Source organism: Rousettus aegyptiacus, unplaced genomic scaffold (genome assembly GCF_014176215.1).
Source record: "Rousettus aegyptiacus isolate mRouAeg1 unplaced genomic scaffold, mRouAeg1.p scaffold_m13_p_2, whole genome shotgun sequence".
Classification (NCBI taxonomy): domain Eukaryota; kingdom Metazoa; phylum Chordata; class Mammalia; order Chiroptera; family Pteropodidae; genus Rousettus; species Rousettus aegyptiacus.
In genome coordinates, this window is record NW_023416295.1 from 130,432,216 (window position 1) to 130,456,826 (window position 24,611).

General features: G+C 38.0%; 1 protein-coding gene and 1 long non-coding RNA gene across 4 annotated transcripts in view; one reads left to right on the forward strand and one right to left on the reverse strand.

Moving 5' to 3' along the window:
- Window positions 1-24,611, reverse strand: part of DIP2B (disco interacting protein 2 homolog B) — a 179,977-nt gene that overhangs the window by 2,768 nt on the left and 152,598 nt on the right. For all 3 annotated transcript variants that reach the window (XM_016151835.2, XM_036236235.1, XM_036236234.1), the window contains 14 exons: window positions 22,270-22,471; window positions 17,284-17,393; window positions 17,066-17,146; window positions 13,874-13,997; window positions 12,485-12,606; window positions 11,113-11,224; window positions 8,830-8,939; window positions 8,219-8,349; window positions 6,413-6,581; window positions 5,421-5,591; window positions 4,330-4,391; window positions 3,377-3,434; window positions 2,841-2,915; window positions 1,490-1,667 (listed from right to left, as the gene is read on the reverse strand). In XM_016151835.2, coding sequence (XP_016007321.1) covers window positions 1,490-1,667; window positions 2,841-2,915; window positions 3,377-3,434; window positions 4,330-4,391; window positions 5,421-5,591; window positions 6,413-6,581; window positions 8,219-8,349; window positions 8,830-8,939; window positions 11,113-11,224; window positions 12,485-12,606; window positions 13,874-13,997; window positions 17,066-17,146; window positions 17,284-17,393; window positions 22,270-22,471 — 1,705 coding nt within the window. The remainder of the gene's footprint in view (window positions 1-1,489; window positions 1,668-2,840; window positions 2,916-3,376; window positions 3,435-4,329; window positions 4,392-5,420; window positions 5,592-6,412; window positions 6,582-8,218; window positions 8,350-8,829; window positions 8,940-11,112; window positions 11,225-12,484; window positions 12,607-13,873; window positions 13,998-17,065; window positions 17,147-17,283; window positions 17,394-22,269; window positions 22,472-24,611) is intronic.
- On the forward strand, window positions 6,597-11,227 carry LOC118613634. Its single transcript, XR_004955591.1, has 2 exons — window positions 6,597-6,830; window positions 7,886-11,227. It is a non-coding gene; the product is annotated as an uncharacterized LOC118613634 (long non-coding RNA).

Here is a 24,611-nt window from a genome sequence, read left to right on the forward strand (position 1 = left end):
CTGCTCAAGGGTTCAGGGGAGGCCTGGAAAAGCTGAAGCCAGGCTGAGATTTTAAGGGTCAGGAGGAATTAGCCAGATGATGGCTGGAGGAGGTTTGCAGGGAGGAGAGAGAGGATCTGAGATGGAGAAGAAATGAACATGTATCATTGTGTCTAGACATCTTTAAGAAGTCCAGGTATAACGAGTGGGATTACAGAATATAAAGAGAGTAGTTCTGATTATTCATAGGGTTGTAATTTGTCTAGGACCTTGTAGAAATCTCATTTTAAAAAAAAGATTTTATGCACATACTGTATACATAAGGCTACATGGTTTATGTCTATATAGATAAAACATTTTGAAGAGAGATGACTTTGCTAGGTCCGCTGAATATAGTATTTTCGGGAAAAGGTAGATTTCTGAAAAATTCAGCAAAACAAAGTTCTAGAACCTGTGGGAGAGAGGAGGAGGAGGTACAGCAGAGTTCCCATAACAGGAAGAGCCCATAAAGATGGTAATAACAAAACAACAACAGAAACACAGAAGTTAATGACTAGTGAGTGCTTTCTATATGCCAGGCACTGTTCTAGGCATCTAAATGCATCATGTCATTTAATCTCACACCATTTCCACAAGGCAGGATACATTGTCACTCCTGACTTCTTGGTAAGAAACCAAGAGGTTCAGTGATTGCTCAAGGTCACACAGCAAATGGCAAAGGTAGGCTTCAAAACCAGGGTACCTGGCAAGGGATACCTCCCTCTTCTCCAGAATATTATCCTGTGTCCCCATGAATTATGGAGAAACTAGGACACTGGTTGGTATAGAAAATACAAGGAGCCAAGGCTCAATTTAGGCCTGTCAAGTCCAGTGAGTTATTTGTATTGGTTCTTGAAGTACATGATACAGTTAAGTTGGGTATTTTTAAATAGCTATTCATGCCACCAGGAAGACAGGTTAAAGGCAGAGAGCAGTGAAGCCATGACAGTCAATTGGGCAGAGGATGACTGGAGCAACTGCTCACACCAGAGCCTCTCCAAGCAGTCTGGAACCCAACACGAGACTCCAAAGGGACAGAGGAGCACTTCAACAAGATGGCACTTCCACATTGATTTCCCCTCACTGGGATTAGGGCTGTTCCTCCTGCTCCCAAAATGGTACATGGGAGAAGAAGAGCTGCAAGAGCTATGAAATACCTGGTCAGGAGCTTGTTCAGGGCTCTGTGTACTGCCATGGGCATTCACTGCTTATCAGGCAAATCCCTATGACTGTAGCTGTGCTAATCCACAGTTCAGGAGTGCTGACCTGGTGCCATGGCTGCTTACCTTCTAGGTGCTTTTCAGGTGCAAAGTTTTATTTTAAATGAATATGAATATGGGTTCAAGGGTTGTAAGAGGGAGTAATTAAACACACACACTCCATAACCCAAAGGCAGGCTGAGGAAGGACAGCCAGCACTACTGTGTGAAATGCAAAGCAGGACAAAGGGGAAGAGTTGGTGTGGGAAATACCTCCAGTAGCTGCTGTGAGCTCAGTCCGGCGGACAAAACCGAGGTATCCTGTTCGAGCCCAGAGTGTCTGAGCAGCATCCCCAAAACTGAGGCGAGTGTTGAAATGATCAGCTTGAAGAGTCTCACTATCGTAGATGGTGTAATAGCCACTGGCTGTATGGGGACTGTTTACCCAAATCTACAACAAGAAAAGGGCATCAGTCACATTTCACTAGGAACAGGAACTATGTATCAATACAATTATCTTGGGACAGATGACTGTAGTTTTTTAATCCAAAGGCAGGCTGAGGTTTTATATTAACAACACAACTGCAACAATAAAGGCAGCTGACATTTCAAATGTTTACCATGTGCTGAACAGTGAGGTATTTTATTTATATGCCTTATCTCCATCAATCCTGATATACATGACATGACAATATAGTTCATACTGTGGTTATTCCCATTTTACAGATGAAAAAAACAAGGAGTTAAGTGATTCGCCTAAAACGCAGAAACTAGGAGACTCACACTAAGCCTGTGTGGCATGCTCAACCATGACGCTACACTGCCTCCCTGACTCATTTTTCAGCCTCTTCAGGAGTCCCCCAGAGGCATCATGGGATCATTTCTGTGCTTCTGAAACTAAGGTATAAAGCTCTCAGGGAAACACTACAAAGTATCTGAATTTACCATGTAAACACAGCAACAGCTCACAATGGTAATAACACTAGTATTTATTGAGAACTCATTATGTGACAGGCACTGCTCCATATACATTACAGATACAGGTATAAATGGATTTAATTGCTATGCAATTCTACTACATAGGTGAAGTAGATGAAATTATTATCTATGGATGAGGAAAGTGAGGCCAGAGAGGTTAACTTGCCCAATATTGAGAAGACTGGCAGAGCCCAGGGCATCTGGCTTCTGTACCTACAATAGTCCTCCTAGTAAGCCATGGAATACAACATCGGTGTCCCTCAAAGGTTTAGGGGAAGAAAAATTAAGACTTTAAAAACATTTTATACAAATACAAAAATGGATACATTTTGGAATAGAACATAAAATTTGCATGAATTTTTAACATTTAATTATTGTGGCTCCTTAATAGGTGGGAAGAGGTAGGATCTGCCCATTTTAATTTTCAGTTAAAATAATGTCAGTGGACAAATCTGGGACTAGTTCTAGTTTGGGTGCCTAAATCTCTCCATTCTGGTCTCAGTCTTCCCCTCTGTCCATTTCAGTATTGTGCCTTACAAATTCAGAATGGAATAAAAGCTAAATCCAGTTTCAGTAACTTCCAAAATAAGAACCCTAAAGCTTTTTGCTGCTGACTTTTGAGAATACAGGTGAAAATTATACACACCTCTCCAAGGTGAGAGTCTCCAACAGGCCCTTTGGTCTCAGGATTAACAATAACCACTTTCACTCCAGGTAAAATCTAAGAATCAAAGGGAAAACACAAAGACTTGATTAACTCTAATGACCTCTAGGAAATGCAATTACCTGCCCTCCCTCCCCTCTAGTAAGGCAAGGGAATGCACAAAGGCATGAGCTAACTGAGATGGCACTCACAGGATCAGGATCATCCTTAGTGGAGACCGGAGGTACAATAAGATTAATCCTCAAAAATGAACCAGGGAACCAGTCAGTCTACTGCTCTTCAAAGGGAGGAGAAACTTCAGACCAGTTAGATTTTTAAAAAATTATTGGAAATTAGGAAAGTTCAAGTTGAGTATTCTTCTTGTCTGTGTACCCATGTAAATTTGAAAGTACTGGCTCAGTTGAAATTGTTGAATCATCTCCAGATTTCAATAAGTCTTGCCCTGGATACTACTATATTACATGGCTTCAGGTTTCTTTAAAAAGACCAACTTCCTAATGTTTAACAGAACAAATTACCTTTCCAGACTCTGAGAGAAGCAAACTCTGGGGGGCACCTCGTTCCACAAGACGGACCCTGCAGAAGAACAGTATTTATTATATATGATCCTTTAAAAAATGATTGCACGTCTACTACAGGTATATACTGCCTTCCCAAGATCTCTAATTCATCTCTTCTTCTTACTCTAGAGCAGAGTTTCTCAGACTCAGCATTATTGACATTTTGGGTCAGATAATGTTTTAATTTTTTATTTTTATTTTTATTTTTTTTGTGAGGGACTATCCTGTTCATTGTAGGATGTTCAGCAACATTCCAGGCCTCTACCCACTAGATGTCAGTATCAACACACTTCTCGTGACCACCAAAAATGTCTACAGACGTCAAATGCCTCTGGATGGCAAAATCTCCTCAGGCTGAGAACCACTGCACTAGGGAGATGTCCTACCTGTGGAGGTTGGGTCAGTGCCAGGAGCACACCAGTGAACACAGAGTCAAAGTCAGTGGGACCTGAGAAACAGTCCCAAAGCCCTCAGGTCAGGTGCTTGGGGTGGAGCTGTAATTCCCGTAAGCTGACTAGGAGAAAGGCTTTTACTCCTGGGGTTTTGATAAAGTGCTGTTGTAAAAACTCTACTCTGCTTCATTTATCTCATCTGTCCCATCTTTTATTTTTAAACTTTCAGAGGAAAGAGTCTATCCATTTTAGTTTAATTTATATCAAATGTTACAAAATACTTTGTATACAGCTAGGAACTAAGTAGTACATCTTAATATTAAAGAACAGTATAGTAACTGAGAATTATAGCTTTCTTCTTACAAATGTAAATCTTATCAGGTATTAATAGTGAAAATAAATTCCTTCCTTCTCCCCCTACCCCCTAAGGTACAAACAAAAGGATGAGGGAGAGTGCTGGCTTTCTTGAGGCTCAGAACTTTTTACGTTTAGGTAATGAACATAATAAATCTACTTTACCTGTCATGTCTTAATGATTTCAGATCTACATATACAGTAGTTGGATCAGGCCCTGAGGTTCCCTAAAGAAAAGTAAATCAATACATTAAATAAATAATATTTCCATATTTCACATTTTCAAATAGAGAAATAGATAATTTATCCATCTACATAAAAAATCCAACTCTATTTTGAAAACTCACCACCCTCTCTTCAACTAGATGACACAGGGTATAGTCCTGGCTTTAGCTTCATGTTTCTTTCCTTTCCTCCCTCACGAGAGTGGGCCATGAGCCTTCTCACAGTGGCCAGAGCAGCACCAAAAGGTTACCAGGCTAAGGAGGGTCTTTATCTCTGTACTCGAAGCAAGGGCAAGACAGGCCAGCATCCACAGGTTTTCGAAACCAACACTGGCCCAAGATGATAGCAAAGGGCCTGTGACTGAGCTTCAAGGTTAAAACATCATGATGCTACTTGAAATTCACTTGACCATGGACACAGAATACCTGAAAGTATCCACCATGTATGCTACTGTCTTTTACTCTCACTCTCACCCATGCCTATATTTACCTTAATAGCCTCCAAGCTCCATAAAAATCAGACCCAGTTCTTTTCTGTTATTTCAGTCTCTTTTCTGTTATTTACCCACCAAGAATAAAATGGCAAAGTTACTATCTGGCTGGAGGAAAGAATACAGGTTCATTTGTGCTTCCTTCGCAAAAAGTTGTTATAAAAATATAGAGGAGAGAGAAAGTAAGATAAAAATAAGATTCAAATAAGACTCAGAAATCTTTAGTTATTGTCATGGACTATAAAACTACTAAGAGTAAACGAACATCTACATTGGTGCTCAAATGCCAGACATGGGTCCAAGAGTGTAGCACCTAGTAACTCAGTGATTCTACACAACCCTGTGAAGGATTATACTATTATCTTCATCTTATAGATGAGCAAAATGAGGTACAGCAAAGTCCAAATAAAAAACCCCACAGTCCCATAGCAAGTCAGTGGAACTGGGGCTCATGCCAGGCAGCCTGGCTTCGAAGCCTCTGCTCCAGACCACCATACCTTTCCCTTCCATTTGTTCCTAAGCAAGACTTCGTGACAGTCACCTGTAAACATATTGCTACATTGACTCTTGATCCAAAAGTGGTGCTGACAGCCCGAGGGGACAGACCGATGTCTTTGAAGAGCTTGGAGAAGGACTGCTGGAGGGCAATGCGGGGCCGCTCCTCAGCCACCACCACACATGTCCGAATGCAGGAGAGGTTGATTCCTCTGGTCTGGAAGACAGCAAGCACATGAGCTAAAGTTAACAGGATCATAAAAGAACTGAATAGATAGGGCCATTGTTCCATCTCTTGGGTCAGGAAAAGCCAAGGAATTGTGTATTCTCACCTCAGACACTCAGAGGAAAGACAAAAGTTTTCAGAAAATGCCAAGACATTCCATGAAAGTCATTACCTGCTGGTAAATGTGCTCATGTTCTACTTCTTTTCTCTTTTAGCTAAAAACCTTAAAGTTCCTCAGAAGTCCATTTTTATCCTTTCCCATTTCTGTACCTTAGATTTCTTCCTATTTCGAACTGGAGAGGTGGGACTTAAAGGAAAAGAAAACTAGCACCCTGGAGAGTAAATCTCTTGTCTCTTTTTTTTCTTTCTTACGCTCATATTTGTTTATTAAAGACTATTCGGTGTTTTCTGACTCTCACATGCCAGTCAGACACATGATTACTGGATACACAAGGAATGAGTTATCCTTGTCTTTAGGGCAGTCTCCAATCTCTAATATTCTGAGGTTGCAATTTCTAATGGGAAAATCCTGCTGGAGGTCACAGTTTCCTTTCATTTTTACAAAAAGTCATTACCACTCAGCCTCCCTACCAGTTTTACCTTCTTCTCCATAAAGTCTCAGATTAAACCCTGAAAGAGTGCATTACATTAGAAAGTGGAAGAGATGAATTTCCTGAGGTTTACAAACACCCGTAAGACTGCCTAGAAAAAAACAAGCAGCTATGTCTGTCAACCCCTACTCTATATCATCATGACTATCTCGCTTCTTTAAAACCTCTTAGGATTGCATACTTGTCGTAGCTGCTTCTTACCTTTAGTACTTCCACTTGGTTTCCAAGCCCTTTCGTGCAGAGCTCCATTACTGAATAGGAGCAGAAAGTATCCCTTATTTTGTACTGGTTGACGGTGGAGAGCCAGAGGAAAAGGTTGTTTTCTAACTCCATAGGAGGAATTAAGATTGACTGGTGACCTGAATAGACACTGCAATAAAGAAAAGCAAGAGTTGACATTATCAATTCATTCTAGGTATCTTGACTTTTAGAACAGCAAAAATTCAACAAATATTTATGAGTATGAAGAACAGCATATGATCATATTAAATATAAAGGTCTAAGAATCAACCTTGTTTGTATACAACTCACAAGATGCAACAAATACAAAATAAAGCAGACTGTGGTATGCACAGAAACTGAGACGTGAAGAGACGATATCAAGATCACAGAAAAAAGAGTAAGTCATTCATATTGGGAAAGGTGGGGCTGGGGATGTTTTAATGAGTAGGTGACACTTGAGCTGGGGCTGGAAGAATGAGCAGAAATTTGACAGTGGCTAGAGGAAGTGGGGATGGTGGTAAGAGCATTCCAGGCAGGGGAACAGCATATGCAAATGTAGAGGTATAAAATTACATGGTATGTTTAAGGTTGTTAGACGTAGTATCCCAGTGTGAAATACTAGAGCACAGGATGCATGGGGGAGTGGTAAGAAGTGAGGCCAGAAGGGTTGGGGTCAAACTGTGAAAGGGCTTAACTATCATATGATGGATTTAGACTTTACCCAGCAGGCAGTCATTGCAGCTTTACGTTGGAGGAAAACTAGCAACATGGAGGAGGGATTGGAGACACGAGAGACACTGAAGGTTGAGAGACAGTTAGCAGAGATGGCAATAGTCCAGGTGAGAGATGATGAGGGCTTGAACCCCAACAGCGCAGCCGAGATAAAAAGGAAGGAATGGCAGAGTCACACATCATGTGCATAATCTACAGCCATGAGTTCTCGCCTTCCTAAACCTGAGTATAAATCAGAATTGCCAGGAGCCCAAGAATCTTGTATTTAAAATATACTAGAATTGTGGTTTCACTTTTGGAGATCTAAGTTAGGAAGTCTGGGAAAGGTCCATTAATTTTTTTTTTAAGACCCCTAGGTGATTCCTATGTATAAATAGGTTTAGGAACAACTGAACTGAAGGACATGATATTTAAGTGGATGTGAGACATAAAGATATAGAAGTTGAAGATAATGCCCAAGTTCCTAGTTTGGGCCCCTCAGTGGATGATCCCATCCTAACAAAGATGAGGACACAGAGGGACGTTAAGTGCACATGTCTGTGAAGAATTCGTGGAGATTCCCCTAGGAAGTGAAAATGTAGGTCTGACATAAGGTTCCCTGGGTGAACAGGGGAGGGAGTGGAACTATGCTATTCCACAAGAAATACTCTGGCCAGGATGGACATGCTACTTTCCAGCCACATGCTGTCATGCCATCTCATTATATTCCTTCCTGCCAAGACTACAGGGTGTGTTCTGGCTGTCAAAGCATGACACATTTCACCCAAGGATCATCCTTCTACTTGGCTCTGCTTCTAAAACGAGAATTACAAGATGGAACAGAGAGCAGGTAATAAGATCACTGACCTTTTGTATGAGGAATAAAACTAAAAGAAAAAAAAGGGGGGAATACAAACAAAACTAACGGAACATCAGAGATATATTAGGTGCACAAATTCTAGAAACAGCAGCATTTTATTGAAACTTTACCAAATGAAGGGAGCAAAGGAAAGGATGAGATAGGCATAGCCCCCAAAGCCCATGCATTCTGTTTCTTTGCTTTCCCATTCCTACCTGCAGAGACACCAGAGTGCAAAGCCAAGTCCACAGTAAGGGTCAAGGCAGATGGCGATCTGCCGAGAGGAATACAACTCACACTGGAGCTTGATGGCTCTACAAAGAGCATTGACTGCAGAGTGGGACATCTGGAAAGTAAGGAACATGGAACAGGATGGAACTGGCATCCCACAGGCAGAAAAACAGCTCCAAGACAGATTTGAGAAGTTTCAATTCCCCCAAATTCCTCAAAATAATGTATATTTTTTATTGGTTCAAAAAGTCTAATCTAACGTATGGTTAACAAATTTCTATTCATTAGTCAATATTGAGTTTTATAAAATATAAGTATGATTTCATACTGGCTTTAACTGTAACTCTTATTATCTGTTAGCTTCTATGCTAGGTTCAGAACACAGCATAACACAAATTCCTTGGGATAGCTTATTCCGGAAGAACCGATGCTTTTATTTAAATATAGCAGGGACCCTTGATCCTCCGCCTACTGGTCTCTGGTATAACCAGTTGGCCTCTACATTTAAAGTCCTTAGGGCAGTGGTCATCTCTATTTTTTGCAGGCCCGGCATTTTACCAGCATCCAGTGAGTGAATATTACCCGACTACTCTACCTTCACTCCTGTAAGCATGCCAGTTGTAGAGACACTAAAATCAAGATACGCCAACATCTCAGGAGTGGGTGGTTTATACAGCTGAGGTAACCTTTTCCTGGGTAAGTCATCTGCAAGGAAAAGAAAAATCCTGATGTCAATGAGATATGAGAACATAAAAATCATTGCTCTTCAGCTGGTTTTCTGTGGACTTGCTATGGCCTAATTTAGTTTCTGGGATTTGACAAAGCTTAGGCTTCTTGTATTTAACCAAGCAGCTCAAATGTGTCACTCCTAGAGGCAGGCTGGGGTTGAGGACACTGCTAGACAGTATAAACAAGCAAATCTACATCAGGCAAATGTATTTACTATAAGGTTAGTGAGGGGTACTGTAATACAGTAGTTGAAAACATGGACTAAGAAAGCAGACTGCTGGTGTTCAAATCCCAGCTCTGCCATTTTCCAGCAATGTGACCTTGAAGTTACTTAACCTCTTTGTGTCTGTTTCCTTCTCCTAAAATGGTAATAATACCTACCCTCATAGAATTGTTGGGAAGTTAATTCACATAAAGTAATTTGAAAACAAAAAGCTTTAGTTGTTGCTGTTTTGCTGGTTTCAAGTTAAAGTTGATTATTTACAGTTTTATTATAGGTTATATTAATCATGGACTGTTTTCTTTTTATTTATTTTTTATTTTTAATGTTAGGGTACAAAGCACTGTGTGAGTTCTCGATCATGGACTGGTTTAAAAGCTGTTCTTTCTCCAAGTTAACATGGCAGATTTTTAAGAATGATAATTTAGAATTAGGAATTATTTTCCTTTGCTCATTTATTTATATACCTATTCCTTCCTCCTAAATTTGCTTTTTAAGTATGTCAAAACCAAAAATGTCAAGGATGTCTCTGGCCCCAACCATGGCTCTTCAATGGTTCCTTTGACTTTCTGGATCAAGAAACAATTCTGACTTTGACTTTTAAATCTCTGCATCATTGGGTGCTCAATTCTGGTCAAATCAGACTTTAGCACTTTCAACCTACCTCCGTAAAGGATAAGGTCACTCATGTGCCTAAAGAAAGCCTCTTAGTATCTATATCACAGTTCTTATTTCAGGTCTTCCTGAAATGTGATTGAGTCCAATAACTATATTAGATCGATCTGCATCATTAACACCAACACAATCCATTTGTGTTATGTATTATGTATGACTACGCTTATGTCCTTAAGTGACAAGTACAAAAAAAATCTAGATCAGCATCTGGCACATAATAACCACAAATACATCTCATCCCTGCATTTAAACCCATGTAAATGTTCCTGAGGTGGACACTATGTGGCACTTAACTGATAATAGGTTAAGGAGGAAATTAATTAATGGTTAAGAGTCTAGGAATGGAGCCAAACTGACTGGGTTTGAATCTCAGTGCTACTACTTACTTAACCTCAGTTTTCTTATCTGTAAAACGAGGATGAAAATAGCACCAATCTAAAAGGGTTGGTATAAGGATAAAATTAGGTAATACAAGCTAGATGACTGGCGCACGCAAAGGGCTGAATTAAAGATGTTAAGATCATGTGTGACATGCTTTACAACACATTTTGTAGGTAGTTTTGACCAGGCTGGTAGGGTACTCAGAGAGGAAGAGAGTATCAGGATTTAAACCCTGTCTGCATGACTCCACAACTCGCACTCCCCTATTCCACCATTCTCCAGGCAGCCGTCTCTTACGCCCTTCTTTATTAGGAATACCACCTAAAATTCACGCACTTTATGGTTTTCTAAGTACTTTCATATTATATTGCATTTAATATCCTCAATAAATATGTGAGTCAAGCAAGGGTAAGTAGTATTTTAGGAAAGGGTAATCTCAGACAAGGTTATACAGAGAACTCCTGAAGCTCGAACTAGAACCAGATCTTCTGATTCCTTGTTCATTACTGTTTGGACTATATCATATCTAGATCTAGACTATATCAGATCTTCATAATATTTTATATGGCCTTACATGTATATGGTGATATTCAGCATAAAAACCTAACCACCGTTTAATGATGCCAAGAGTAAGAGCAAGACACTTTTTGTTTTTAGAGTCATAACCATACTATCATCTGCTTCTGTGGACCTGGCTGTTACAGTATCCAGTCTTTTGGTAATGCAAGCTGACTGGGTATTAAGTTTGCCTCTGTCTTAGCAAAGGGAATGTGTTGTGACATAAAAGCCATGTAAACATCTTTGGCATGAGAATCTCGGAACTTCTAGGGAGTAAATGTTCCTTCAACAGTTCTGGAGAAATCTCCCCTTTACCTGTGTCAATAATGGTTGGCCAGGTTTTCACATCCACAGCTGTTGCTGCCTCTCGGGACCTCAGTAACCTCATTAGGGTCTGTGTGGTAAGAATGCAGGCTGCTTTGCTGACCTAGAAAACAAATGAACAGAAATAAGCACCAAGAGGCTTAGTCCCCATGTAGCCTCATAGGCTCTGGCTGCTGCCAAAAGCAATCTGTAAGACAGATCTTATTCCAAAGTTTGCACAGCATATCAGACAGGACAGTATCAGCTTTTCAAAGAACACACACAGGACAATGGAGGTGTTTCCTCTTACATTTGTCCTTGTGGTAATGCCCTTTGGTGAAACTTAATCACCTCAGAATGATGGGCTTATTTACAATACGGGTTTTGTTTACAACTGTGATTCTCAAATATTCCATAGTTGTGATTTAACTCAGTATGGATCCCACAACCTTTTGGTTTCATTAAGACCATAATAAAATAAAAATATGGACTTTATAGTGCTCAGGGGATAAGAGGAGTCAGATGGTCATCTCTGAAGGAGTTAGTGTTTGCAACGGTATAGAGAACAGTGAAACTAACTAGATATAGAACATATCCTGAACTTGAGGAACTCTGTGATCTCACAAAAATTAACTTTTCTTGCTCACCTGCACATGGAAGTGCAAAGTGACCAACTTTCCATACAAACTGTGTCAATGGAAGGAAAATTCTGTCCCTGCTGCTCTGGCTGACCTTGCAGGATATGACAAGGGCATTTTGGTGAACTGAACTCTGTAATAAAATCATCTATGGAAAACATGCCTTTTACGGTCCAGGCTCCAGTTAAAAGAACAAATGTTACGTAAGCTGGAATTTTGTAATTCTTTGCTTTAAAATACATTAGGATATGATACAATAAAGATTTATCTTATTTTCTTCAATTCTCACATCCTTTAGAAACTTCTATCACCTCCAGTGCAAGATCTGGACACTTTTTAATACTATACCAAATAGTATATATACTGAATTTATAAAATTAACAAAAATAAAAGTGACCTGACAACTGGGGAGAATTCAGTTTGACACATAAAATGACCTTAGTTATTGTGTAGAAAAAATATTAGAACATTTATTTAAAAGAGGGGGAAAAACAAGTTTTATGGAGAATTAACTAATGATAGCTTCACTTCTTTAATGCTCATGATAAATGTACACAATTCTATACCTTGCCAATAACCACTTTCCCACATTCTTCACTGAATAGTGCTGGTCACTTTGGTCACATTAAGGAAAAAGAGATAATTCTCATGGGAGAGATTTGATTTCCTGACTCAACAGAACTGGCACTTAGTATGGATCCTCAGTTTGTGAGAGGAGGAAAGGGCAAGGTATACTTGGTACCTACATCAACAATCATGCGGACAGTGGGCAACGTGGCAGCAAGGTTCTGAGCATGAGGAGGTCGGACAGTCACAGGTATGCACCCCGCATACAGGCAGCCATAGAACGCAGCAATTAACTCGATGCCTGCAAGACAGAGTAACTTAGCTCCCTAGTATCACTGAGAAACTATAAGGCAGATCTTATTCCAAAATGAGTTTATTAAATCATGTGCCGGATAGGTGATGTAGATCATAATTCAACAGAGACACTAGCAGAAGAAATTTTTTAAATTAAAAATATAAAGCAAAGGAAGAAGCATACAAAATAACCTAAAAATATAGAGAAGCCAAGAATAACAAGAAAAGAAGTCAGAAGAAAACTCCTGAAAGATACCTGACAAAGGTATTTTCATATCACTACTTGATATCAGGAGAAATAACTGCAGAAATTAGGGATGAACTTGGGAGATAAAAGAATGGGGAAAAGAGAGATGAGGAACACCTGAGATTTCTCTAAATATTTATAAGACCGCTAAATGAGGAGCACTTAGACTTGTGAGATCTCACTCCATCAGTGCGTGCAAGATTTCAGAAGATAAAGCATGACTGGATGTCGAGAAGACCATACAATACTGGAACTTGGAGGATGGTCTCCTCAGTATTTGTTCTGCTCCATCACCATGTTATTAATTGGTAGATGGAAGGCAATCTCATAGGAACCCCATAGGAAAAAATTCCTTTACCAAATGACCTTCCAAGAAATCTGAGAATTAATGTAAATAGCATAGAAATCACAGAGAAAAATGAATTAAGGGGGATAAAAGACCAAAGAAGGCTGGATGTATAAGTGGGTTAGGTGGCAGAAGAACAAAGAAAGGGACAACTCAAATATTTCATCTAAAAATTTGAATATTTATACCAAACTATCATCAAATGATTCTGAGTTCCTCTTACTAAAAAAAAAAAAAAGTTGTTAAAGCATGGAAGATGAAAGCAGCAATAATTGAGGAATACTAAACATCAATCATGATATGAAGAGTATAAAGTCAAAAGAGTGCACGTACAACATTCTTTTGGAAACTGGGTGAAATGGCCCCATTCCTGAACACTCCTAGAAACAAAGCATCTCTTTTGAGAGTTTCCAAAAGTCAGGAAGTCTTTATTCATTCGAGATTCACCCTAGTGCCAGGCACTATGCTAGATAGTGGAAATGCAAGAGTAAATACAACAGACACAGTCCCAGCCAAGCCATTGTGCTGCACGACTCTGGGGGTGAGCCTGGTTCACACCTCAACCCATGTGCATGGTACTCCCCGAGTTGAGAAGTGCACAGCCTACATGGTCATATATGGTGGCCCTGTATTCCTGTCCTTATAGTTTGCAGTCTAGTAATGAAGTCTACCAACACTTACCAGGTGGATAGAGCAATACTACATTGTCTCCTGCATTTAGATGTCCCTTATCACCAAGAACTGATGCAATCCTCTCTGCTCGCTTATGAAGCTGAAGGCAGCTAGCTGTGCACACAGTAGTACCCTTTAAACAGAAGGAAGTATAGTGGGTCAAAGCTCATTAATAAAATAAAACAGTAACAAGTATAGCCCATTTGACATAATACCTAAACGGCTTGTGCCTTGATAGACTATTTTTAGCTAGTTATCAATTTCCATAAAAATTCCCTCTAGTGTTAAAAGATGTATATGATATTCCTTTTCTTTCTCAATGTCTAAAAGTACTTAGGGAATATCAACATTAACTTAAATCAACATAGTCATTCTTGTTAAGATAGCTTTAAAAATAGACAGCAAATTTTTAGTTAAATGAGGAAATAAGAACAAAAAGAAAATAGGGGAAATAAAGCAGGCTGAGGGCAGGAGTGAGGTCAGGATAATAAATGCTGGCCATGTGGTCATGTGCATTTGCTGGACATGAAGCACAAATTTGTCTCCGAAGTTCTAACAGCGAAGATGTAGACAAAACAGTAACAATGAGTCAGTCACTAGCTAATAATAAAGATTAGCAGATTAGAAAATGGTCAACTATTCCTGATCCTGAGAATAATTTCTCCTGTGGGTCTTCATAAATATCTTTATTATCAATTCAAGTTTCACTGAGCTGGGCCTTCTGAATCCCTGTTCCCGTTTAAAAATTTCCAGTTAATGGGGAAATACATAAAATATGAATCTATAACTTAATAAAATATTATAAAGCAAGTATCTGTATAAGAACCAGCATGACATGAAAAAGATCACTGCCAGCAGCTCAAAAGCACCTATGTGAGTCTCCTCAGACCAGCCTTCTCTTTCCCTCCAAAGAGAACCACTTTCTTGACCTTTTAACGTTACTTGCTGATTTCTTTTTATTTTTATCACTCATGACATTTTTGAATTTTACAGAAATGGAATTGTACTGTAAAGTCTTTTGTGCTTTGTTGCTTTCTCTCAACATTAAAAGTCATCTGTGCTACTATGCCTAGGTATAGCTCATTTATTTTTATTGTTGTATGAACAATTAATTCATTCTACTGCTGATTGATAGACACTCATTCTTGTACATTTCCTGGTGTATAAATATATAAGCTTGGTCAGGTATAGATCTAGAAATGGAAATGCTGAATCACTGGGTATGCCTACCTTCAACTTAATGACAAATTGTTCTTTATCTGTCCTGCAATACCACATGTTCTTCATTACTGTAACTATAGGTCTCAAAAAATCTCATGACAAAAATAAGTTTTACTGAAGATTATTTTAAAACTTTTATTTCAGTAATATAAAATAGGACATGTTCAGCATAGAAAATTTGGAAAACATAGGTAAATAAATATAAGATGTAACCACTATTAACATTTCAGTGTATATTTTTCTGTTTTCTTAAAAAATGAGTATGGATTATATATAAATTCTCAAGTGGTATTTTAAAAAATGGTATATTATACTATCTGCCAGAGGCTGTGTAGTGCCTTAGTTAAGAATGTGGGCTCTGAAGCTACTTTGGGTTCAAATCAAAGAGCTAATTTCCTAGCCTTATTACTTACTAACTCTGTGACCAGAAGCAAGTTATTTTACATGTCTGTGCCCCAGTTACCTCAACCTTGGAATGAACTATGAAATATAAAGCACCCGGAACAAGGTGTTCAATAAACACTTGATTATTATTAAAGGTTTTCTTTTTTTTAATTATTGAAGTTTTATATATCCTATTTTTTTCTACTTACACATTATGAATATTTTCTGGGTCATTAAATATTCTTATATAACATAGTTTTGAATGGCTAAATAGTATTTCATCATGTTTATATGCCAATTTATTTAGTCAATTGTCTGCTGCTGGGCATTAGTATTATAACACTAAAATGAATATTTCTTTGGTTAAAGTCAGGCTAATTTCATAAGGCCATTTCTTATAATATTCTTTTTTGATCCATGGTATAGCAACCAACTAAACTTCAGTAAAAACAATTTTCTGGGCATGAGGGAACAATGTTACATGGTTACTAAGATTTCTGGTGATCTGGCCTAAACCAAGGTAAAATGTTAGAATATGCAGAAGAATAAACAGACTACATATCCTTTAGTCATCCATATACATTACTTCTCTAACCAAGAAGGAAATTTTAAACTTATACTCACTAACAAATATCTGGGGTAGAGATTTTACAGGGCTATAACTTTGACTAGAGCCAAGCTTGGAAGTGGAATGGAAAGAAAGCTGGACTGACATCTTCTTACTAAAACGGAAGGACCCTAATGAATTCAGAGATGGAGCAAGGAAGTCCCAAAGTTTTCTACAATATAGCCATAGTTCTCAAGGTTTTTAATGACTTCTCACTAAGATGCCCAGCATATTCCTCTCACTAAGTTCCATCACTGCATAAATTCTCAAAGGTGTATGTGTGCATAAAATATATTAGAATCTAGGGGTGCTGGCGCAGATGGGGGCAATTTAGGTCTTCCCTAAGAAATTCCAATAGGCTCTGCAGTCTTACCCTTGCTGGTGAGAAATACTGTTACATGCTATTGTCACAGTACTTTTAGCTTTTGACTCAGCCATGAAAACAGATCTCAGCAGACTCCCACAGAATGTATAACTTAAAAAATATGCTGAACCATCATTAGAAAGCAATAGTTGAATGTACTCTTCAAGAGTTTTCAATTTGCTTTTTATCTGTTAAGTAATAAATCATTTAAGTTTGTACCAAAAATAACTTTGGTTCTTAAAATGTTGACCTAAAGTTACTTTCTTTCTGGCAGAAATCAAAGAATTAAGTCAAACTAGGTAAAAAAAAAAAATCATATGACAATGCATTCTATACATCTGTAGATCTATGTAATTTTATTGTTGGCCCCACTGTTCTTATCAGAATTGAATAAAGATGACTGGATTGTAACATAAGAAGAGACAGTATTAAACAGCACTGTAAGAGCTCTCATTTCAACCTTGAAGTGATTGCACAATTTATCCTCAAATGTCATAACAAGGAGAAAGCAGTAACTCCTTCCTCAGAGTTGGCAGCAGAAATTTTCTGATAAGAGAAAGGTCAACAGTGCCTAAGATACTCCTGCAATATTCAACGGATTTGAAATAAACTGAATTTTTCATACCTTTGCATTTAACAGCATGAAGAGTACATGGTCAGGAGTTGCCTGGGCTCGCCACTGTAAAATCTCTGCTAGAAACTGGTGCTAAAGTCATAAAGCAGAAAAAAGTATCGGAGTTAACAACTTTTTAAAAGTTGGATAACATATCTCACATCTGTTACCTGAAGTTTAAGTTCTGTCTTTGACTTGCTTGTAAAAATCAACACTTCTCGAACACTTACCTTCCTCACTAAATCATTTTCTTCAATTTGCCCAAGATCCCTTCCTGCAGCTTGTGCTATGCGTTTTCCAGCAACCAGATTCCCAACCATGACAGAAGCAGGGCCTACACCTGTAAGCAAAGGCAAAAAATCAACTTTCTGGAGATGGTAATTCAAAATACTTACCCTAACGCATTTCCAAACAGGTTCAAACAGATTGAGCGCTCTTCTAGGCACTGGGAAACCAGGAGCAAGCAAGACAAATAGCTTGAATTCTAGCGGGGAAAAGCAACCCATATATACATACACAAATAAAAATCAAAACAGGACCACAGGAGAGCTGGGTATTAGTGGGTAGAGGGGAGCGAGTGGGCTCCTGCAGCTTAGGTATACAGAAGTTTTCACTCTAAGGAGGTGACAGTTGGTTGCATTGGTTCCTACTGATAAATAATTTCATCTGCTCCAAACCTAACACAACTCTAAAAGTGAGCTTAACAGTAATGAAAAGAAATAACAGTCTGGAAAGAAATCTCCCATCTACATGGACTGAGAGTGAGTTCATCAGGAATATCAGAAGTGCTTTATTAAAAATGAATAATGACACCCACATTGTGGGACACTCTACAAGACAACTAGCCTGGATTCTTCAAAAACATCCATGTCTTAAAGACAAAATAAGGCCGGGACCTTCTAAATTAAAGGATACAACAGCCAAATGCAATACATAATTCTTAATGGAACCTGGATTTTTTTTAAAAAAAAATCAGCTATAACAAATGAGTGGAGAAATTTGAATATGGACTGTGCATTATAAGATGAAAATATATGAAGGTTAAATTTCTTAATAGAATAATAGCATTGTGGTTGATTAGGAAAATTCTAGGAGAACGTTTTTGTTCTTTGGAGATACACTGTTGAATACATAGGGGTGAAGTGTCATAATATCTGCAATTCATTTTCAAAGAGGTCAGTAAAAAAATGTTAACAATTGGTAAATCTATGGGAAGGGATATGAGTGTTCATTACACTATTCTTTAAACTTTTCCATAGGTTTAATACTTCAAAATAAAAAGTGAGAACTCTCGCTCTCTCTCTCTCAAAAAAAACAAAAAACAAAAAAAAAACTAATGTCCTACATGCTTTTCTTGGGGCTCACTTGATTAAGACTCTACTGAATAAAACTAAGATGGCTGAAAGATAACATTGCCAGCTGAGTTTTGAATAATGCTGATGCTATGCTGAGATTAATATTAAATCTTTATTGCAAAAATCTGTTGATCCTGAATATACTGAAACAGCTGGGGAAAAAAATCACTTAAATTGTAGAATCTCTTTTAAATATTTGGGGAAACTGGGTCCAGGGTACAAGGAAATTCTTTGTACTATCTGGCAACATTTTTTGTGTAAAGCTATTGCAAAATAAAATATTAAAAATTTTGTAAACATCAAATAAAAATTCAAAAAAGGTAAAGTACCCCACCACTCTGACTGCTGAACATTTTTAGTTTACAAAGTGCTGCAATTTTAAGTATAATATGCAAAATTCTTTCCTAAGACACTGCATAACAAAGTACAGATACATCAAATTGGAAATAGGCTTTTATATAGACAGGGCCCCTGTGTATTTGACTGTGTAAATTGCCCAATTCTGGATTCACACTGCAGTTTAAAACTACAAAAATAATTCGGCAGCATATTGATAGGTTCTTCTGTGTGTATTTCTTGAGTCTCAGAGAGTGAAAAATAATGGAAAGCAATAACATCTAGAAGGCTAACTGCTGATAACTTTGTTGTACCTGTAAATATGCCTTATTTTTCTCACAAAACTGTAAATTTCCTATAGCAAAGACTGCTAGTCATCAACCCCAATATCTATTTTCCTCTTCTTTCTTAAAAACACAATGCCCAGTTTTTAGATGGGTAAATGCCTGGAATAAAAACTATATCCTTTAGTATGGGATAATAATATGTAATAATATATGTAATTTCTAAAAAAATATTTAAAGGGGGAGGGTATTCCTTGCCTTTTTCTCCCACCTCCTAGCTAAAATGCAGGAATGATGGCTGGTGGTCAGGGAGCCTAACTGGACAGAGACAGTATGCTACAAATGGCTGTGGCATATTTTATCATTATTATTTTCTTTTACAATCTTTCCTTTCCTCTCTGTCCTTGCTATGATTACATGAGAGGAGAATAGCTCTTTGCTCCATTGATCTTGAGTATGGTCTGATTTGTTTGGGACAACGAAATGTTAGAAGACATGATAAAAACAGAAGCTTTCAATATACTTGTGTGGTTTGGCTTGTTTTCTTGCTTTTGCCATCTGCTTTGAGAAAAATATGGCCCAGGGAGCTGCTGGTTCCATGATGAGAAGGCACATGGAATAGTTTCAAACCTAACCTACAGCCTGGAGCCAAGCCAAGCCCATTTGATCCCAGCTAAGCTCAGCAGATCTATATCCCATGAGAGAAAAATAAATGCTTCTTACATTAAGCCACTGAGTTTTAGAATTATTTGGTATACAGCAATGACTGATATAATGCCAGAGCAAAAAGATGGGAAGCTGAAACTGTGGTGATTGAGGAGCCACCATCCTTGTCCTAGGCTGCCTCACTCTGCATTTTTTACCTGGAAAAGAAATACACTTGTCTCCTGTTTTTAAGTTGCTGCTACGTTTTTCTGAAACTTGCCGTCTAAACCAGTCCTAATACATTCCAATTCTTTACACCAGTGGTCCCCAACCTTTTTGGCACCAGGGACTGGTGCTCCTACCAGAATCTAATGCCTGATGATCTGAGGTGGAGCTGAGGCAGTGATGCTAGTGCTGGGGAGCGGCTGCAAATATAGATGAAGCTTTGCTCCCTCAGCCGCTGCTCACCTCCTGCTGTGTGGCGAGGTTCCTAAGAGGCCATGGACAGGTACTGGTCCAAGGCCCAGGGGTTGGGGACCCCTGCTTACACAATAGTTCCAATAGCATCTCAATGGTATTTTTGTCACTGGTCTGCTTCAACAGTTTTTCCATCTTTTCCATTTCTTTTCCTTTCTTTATCTCACTCCTACTCATCTCCACTTTCTGTATTCTTAAACCCCAAACTGTTGTACTATCCCCACATAGTCTCTACCTCGTCTATGTCATGATTTTCCAACTGCTTTGGTCTGACCCATACATATCCCACTAAGATCTTAGCAGGCAATCACAACAGAGAGCAAAAATGCAGAATCCAAACCTAATGCTTTGATCAAACAGGTGGATGTTATGCCTATGTGGGCTTAGAATAAATCTTTTATATAGGTATTATCATTCAATAAAATTGGTTGAAAACTGGCTATCAAAAGCAATGTTTTTAAGCATCTATTGTCTCTAAGTAACATCTTTTAAGCATCTACTATGACATGAAAGTTTTGTTAAAGTAATTCTAGATTAAGTGCTATTTAAAATAGGATTTTACTCATGACGAATGTAGGCCTTTAATGTAACAGGATTTGAGTGGATAAACTTTGTTTTCTATATTTGTCAGATACTTAGGCAAATAATATGAAGATACTTCTTTTAACACATTTCTTGATTAGTAATGTAAATACTTATGGATTTTAACTGCTCCTTTAGAATATTAGCCTTCATAAACTTATTTCTACGAGTACAGATAGATAAATATTACATATACTTTAGCTCTATACACACAGTTACTAAGATAAGGCTAGTTGGTGAGTTAATAGTAACATCTAGATAAACAACTGTGATATGATCTTAGCCACTAGACCACTGAAGTAATAACTACTGCAGAGCAGAGTATATTCACATTTTAATATCCTGATAAAAATATCCTAGAAAGTCAGAAGCTCACATATATTTTATTATTGTACATGCTTACCTTTCAGCAAAAGTTGTCTCACAGAAATATAATTAAATGCCATGTTCTCCTTTTTCTTCCTAATCGTCCCACCTTTATCTTCACTTCCTACCACATCTGGAGGCTAATGTGCTGACATACACAGTGTGTGTGTTTGTGAGTGCATGTGTGGTGGCAGCAGATTTTGGCTCTCGTGTGTTTTCAGGCATATGAGAAACCAGGAACCTCTCATTAACTTTTCAATTAAAATGAAAAAGCATGAATAAAATGTAATGATTTCATGGTGGATTGAATCAATAGTTTAACATGATTATCAATCAATTACTCCTGCTTTTGGCCTCCTACACAGCACTATAACCTAGGTCTGGTCAAAAATTAAGAAAAAAAGTGAAATTGACTATTTGATTTTTTTCCCCCACTTTTCAATACGACAATTCACAAACTCTTATTTGCATGTTGAATTCATAAGAATATGGCAAATGCCAAACATGTTATTTATCTGTGCTTACAATCCAGGAAATTTCTGAATTAAGTATCTCGCCCCCTCAGAGGTATTACAGACTAAATCAGACCCCAAAAGCTACAAAGGAACGAGGGATGACTCTAGGTAACAGAGTACCAACCGAACAGCAGTACAATAGTGATTCAGAGTATGGATTTAGTCACAATTAGTATGAATCTCACTTCTACCACTAACTAGCTATATTACTTTGGGCAAAATTCTTAACTTTTCTTTACTTTCCACAGCTGGGGGCAAAGCTTTAGGATCACATTTGTAAAATGTAAAAATTAGTTAATATTTGGCTTTTAGTAAGCACTCAATAAGTACTAGCTACTCTTATTATCAGAACCTTCCCTTACAGGGCTTGCTTTATTCTGTTTCTACAAGTGAGATTCTGTTCATCTTGACCCCATACCTTATATCCAGGGGAAATGGAGAAACATTACTAAGAATTATGCAGGAGAGGAAGCCAACAGTAGACCCAGAGGAGCCTTTTCACAGGGTCTCAGTGGTCCTTGCTTTCAGTCAGCTGATAACTATTCCTATGTTGCTAATCTTTATAAGGTCTAATTCTGGAAAAAGAACCATGCTGAAAGAACTCAACTTCTTGAAGTTAAAATTGTAATATTATGTCTTCAAAGCCAGCATATTACCTGGTTGCTTTTGCCGGGGTTTTGGCAAATTGGTCACGCATGTATGTGGGCACATGAGGATATTGCATGGATGCAGAGATCCCTCTAGAAAGAGCTGTTTTGTTTGAGATATATGTATTCCTCCTAGTGGAGTTTTTGGCAACGTATTAGCAGGCACCAGAGCAAGACAATAAACCCCCACTTGATGAATGCTATCGATTGCCTAGAAAAATACAAAAAAAAAAAAAAATTCAGTGAGATTAATTTTACTATATTTGATATCCTCCTTATATAATTATTCTATTCTAGGATCTTTATCTAGGTCTAGAAACTAGACCTAGATTATCAGATTCTATACATCTAGATTATTAAGATCCTATACATTTCAAGGTACCTAATCCTTTCAGTGATGGCAGAGGACAATAGAAGAAGGGTAAGATATGCTTGAAATGAACAGAGGTGGACACTGATTTGCAAGCCTCAGTATTTTCTCTGAATGACAATTTCAAAAACCTAGAAATTTGCTTTGGTTCTTTTAATATTTTAGCTGTCCAACATAGCTCAGTTAAATAGAGGCAAATATTTTTATTATGAACACAAAGGAAGTTCTGTAAGGGCGCCCCTGCTTAAGTAGTTCACCAGGTTAACAGGACTCTCCTGTGTGAAGCATCCAGGCCTACCACACACTGAGCCCTGGAGGCCTCCAGCTCCCTCAGTGCATCCTGCTCCCAGCCACACACCTGTGTGTTTGCCTAGTGTCAGCTGTGCTTGCTTCTATACCTTTTATGCCAATTGTTCTTGTTATTGTGCTCACATAATTTAATCAACTATTAAATTGACTGATAGAATATGAGTGCAAAATGACAGAAAGAGCTAGGCTTTGGAAAGGTTCATTAAAAGTGAACTCCTAAAAAACTACTGTTGATAGGTGGACAAGTTAACTCTAAAAGGTAAAGACTATGTATTCTAGTCCCTTTTCAAATACTTGTGTTCTCATCTAACTTAAAAGAAATGGAACCAGAAACCAAAGACGATGCATTTGGATGTAGTTTATGGAAAAAATTTGACCTAAAACTCAAACTGGTATACTTTATTTGCACACACACTACTCTACATGAAGTGAATGCACATTTATGTTTTGTGTTAAAATTTAATACTTTAAGAATTTCTTATTTTTCCACTTCAACAACCTTTTAAAACTAACCAAATATACCAGTTCCAAACAATCCAGTTGAGAGGGTTCTATTGTTTTAATCACAAGTCTTAACTGAAAAGGCGATACAGCCTTAGAAGAAGAATGCACCAACAGTCATAAAATACAAACAAGGTCCTTCACTGAAACAATTTAAAAGTCAAAAGAATAAACTTGAAAATCAATACTCCTCAGACTATCCTACTAACCCACAGAAACAACTGGGAAATGGCAGGTCTGGCAGAGTTCCTAAGTCTCTGGTATCTGAGAATATAAAGAAAGTTAGCAAATGTAGCCTGGCTTCCCCACTGAAAATACACCATCTGTTAAGTCATCTATTGATCACATTCCTTAGAAGGTGTTGAATTAGGTATTTAGATTATTATACATAGACCTGGAATTAAACAACCTCTGTTCTCTTCTGACCAGAACATATAATATCCTTACTGTTCTACTACAGATCCAAGTGCCCCAAGCTGAGAAGCTACTGAGACTGGGAAAATAATGCCCTCTTATTTCATGCCCAAATCAGACTTCCAATGACTTTTATAAGAATTTGGGTAGTAAATTAGCACTGCATTTAATTCTCATAGTTGCTTTCCAGGGAAAAGAAACAAACATCTTGGGGAATTTCAGTTTCCTATAATAGGAAAACAATGTATAATTCACAAGATTCACCGTTATGCTCCAAAGTTCATTCTGAATGAAATAAGCAGTTTGTTTGAAAACATGAATAGCATAGAAATTATTCTCTTTGAAGGTCTGATTCTTAGCCATCTTTCAGAGATCAGCCCAGTCTCACCTTCCTCATAGTCTTTGCTGTCTAGTCTATCTTCGGGGGATTCTATTTCTTTTCTCTGATTTTCTATTATAAATAGCCTATGCCATACCAGCTGATAATTCAGAATCACAGATCCTGAGGACAGGAAGAAATCTTTTCACTCATCTCACGCTTGCATCATTTCTACATTACTACTAACTGGCAGTTAATAAATCCAAATGCCCCAAGCAGACAAGTTATAGATGCTGGGAACACTCACAATAACAGGTAAGTTGCTATGGCAAGGACAGTCTATGCTTTCTTTGAATCCTCCATTTATCCAACAAACATTTACTGAGCGTACTATGATGATGTGCTGGCCCAGCTAACAGGTTATGAGGACTGAGCAGG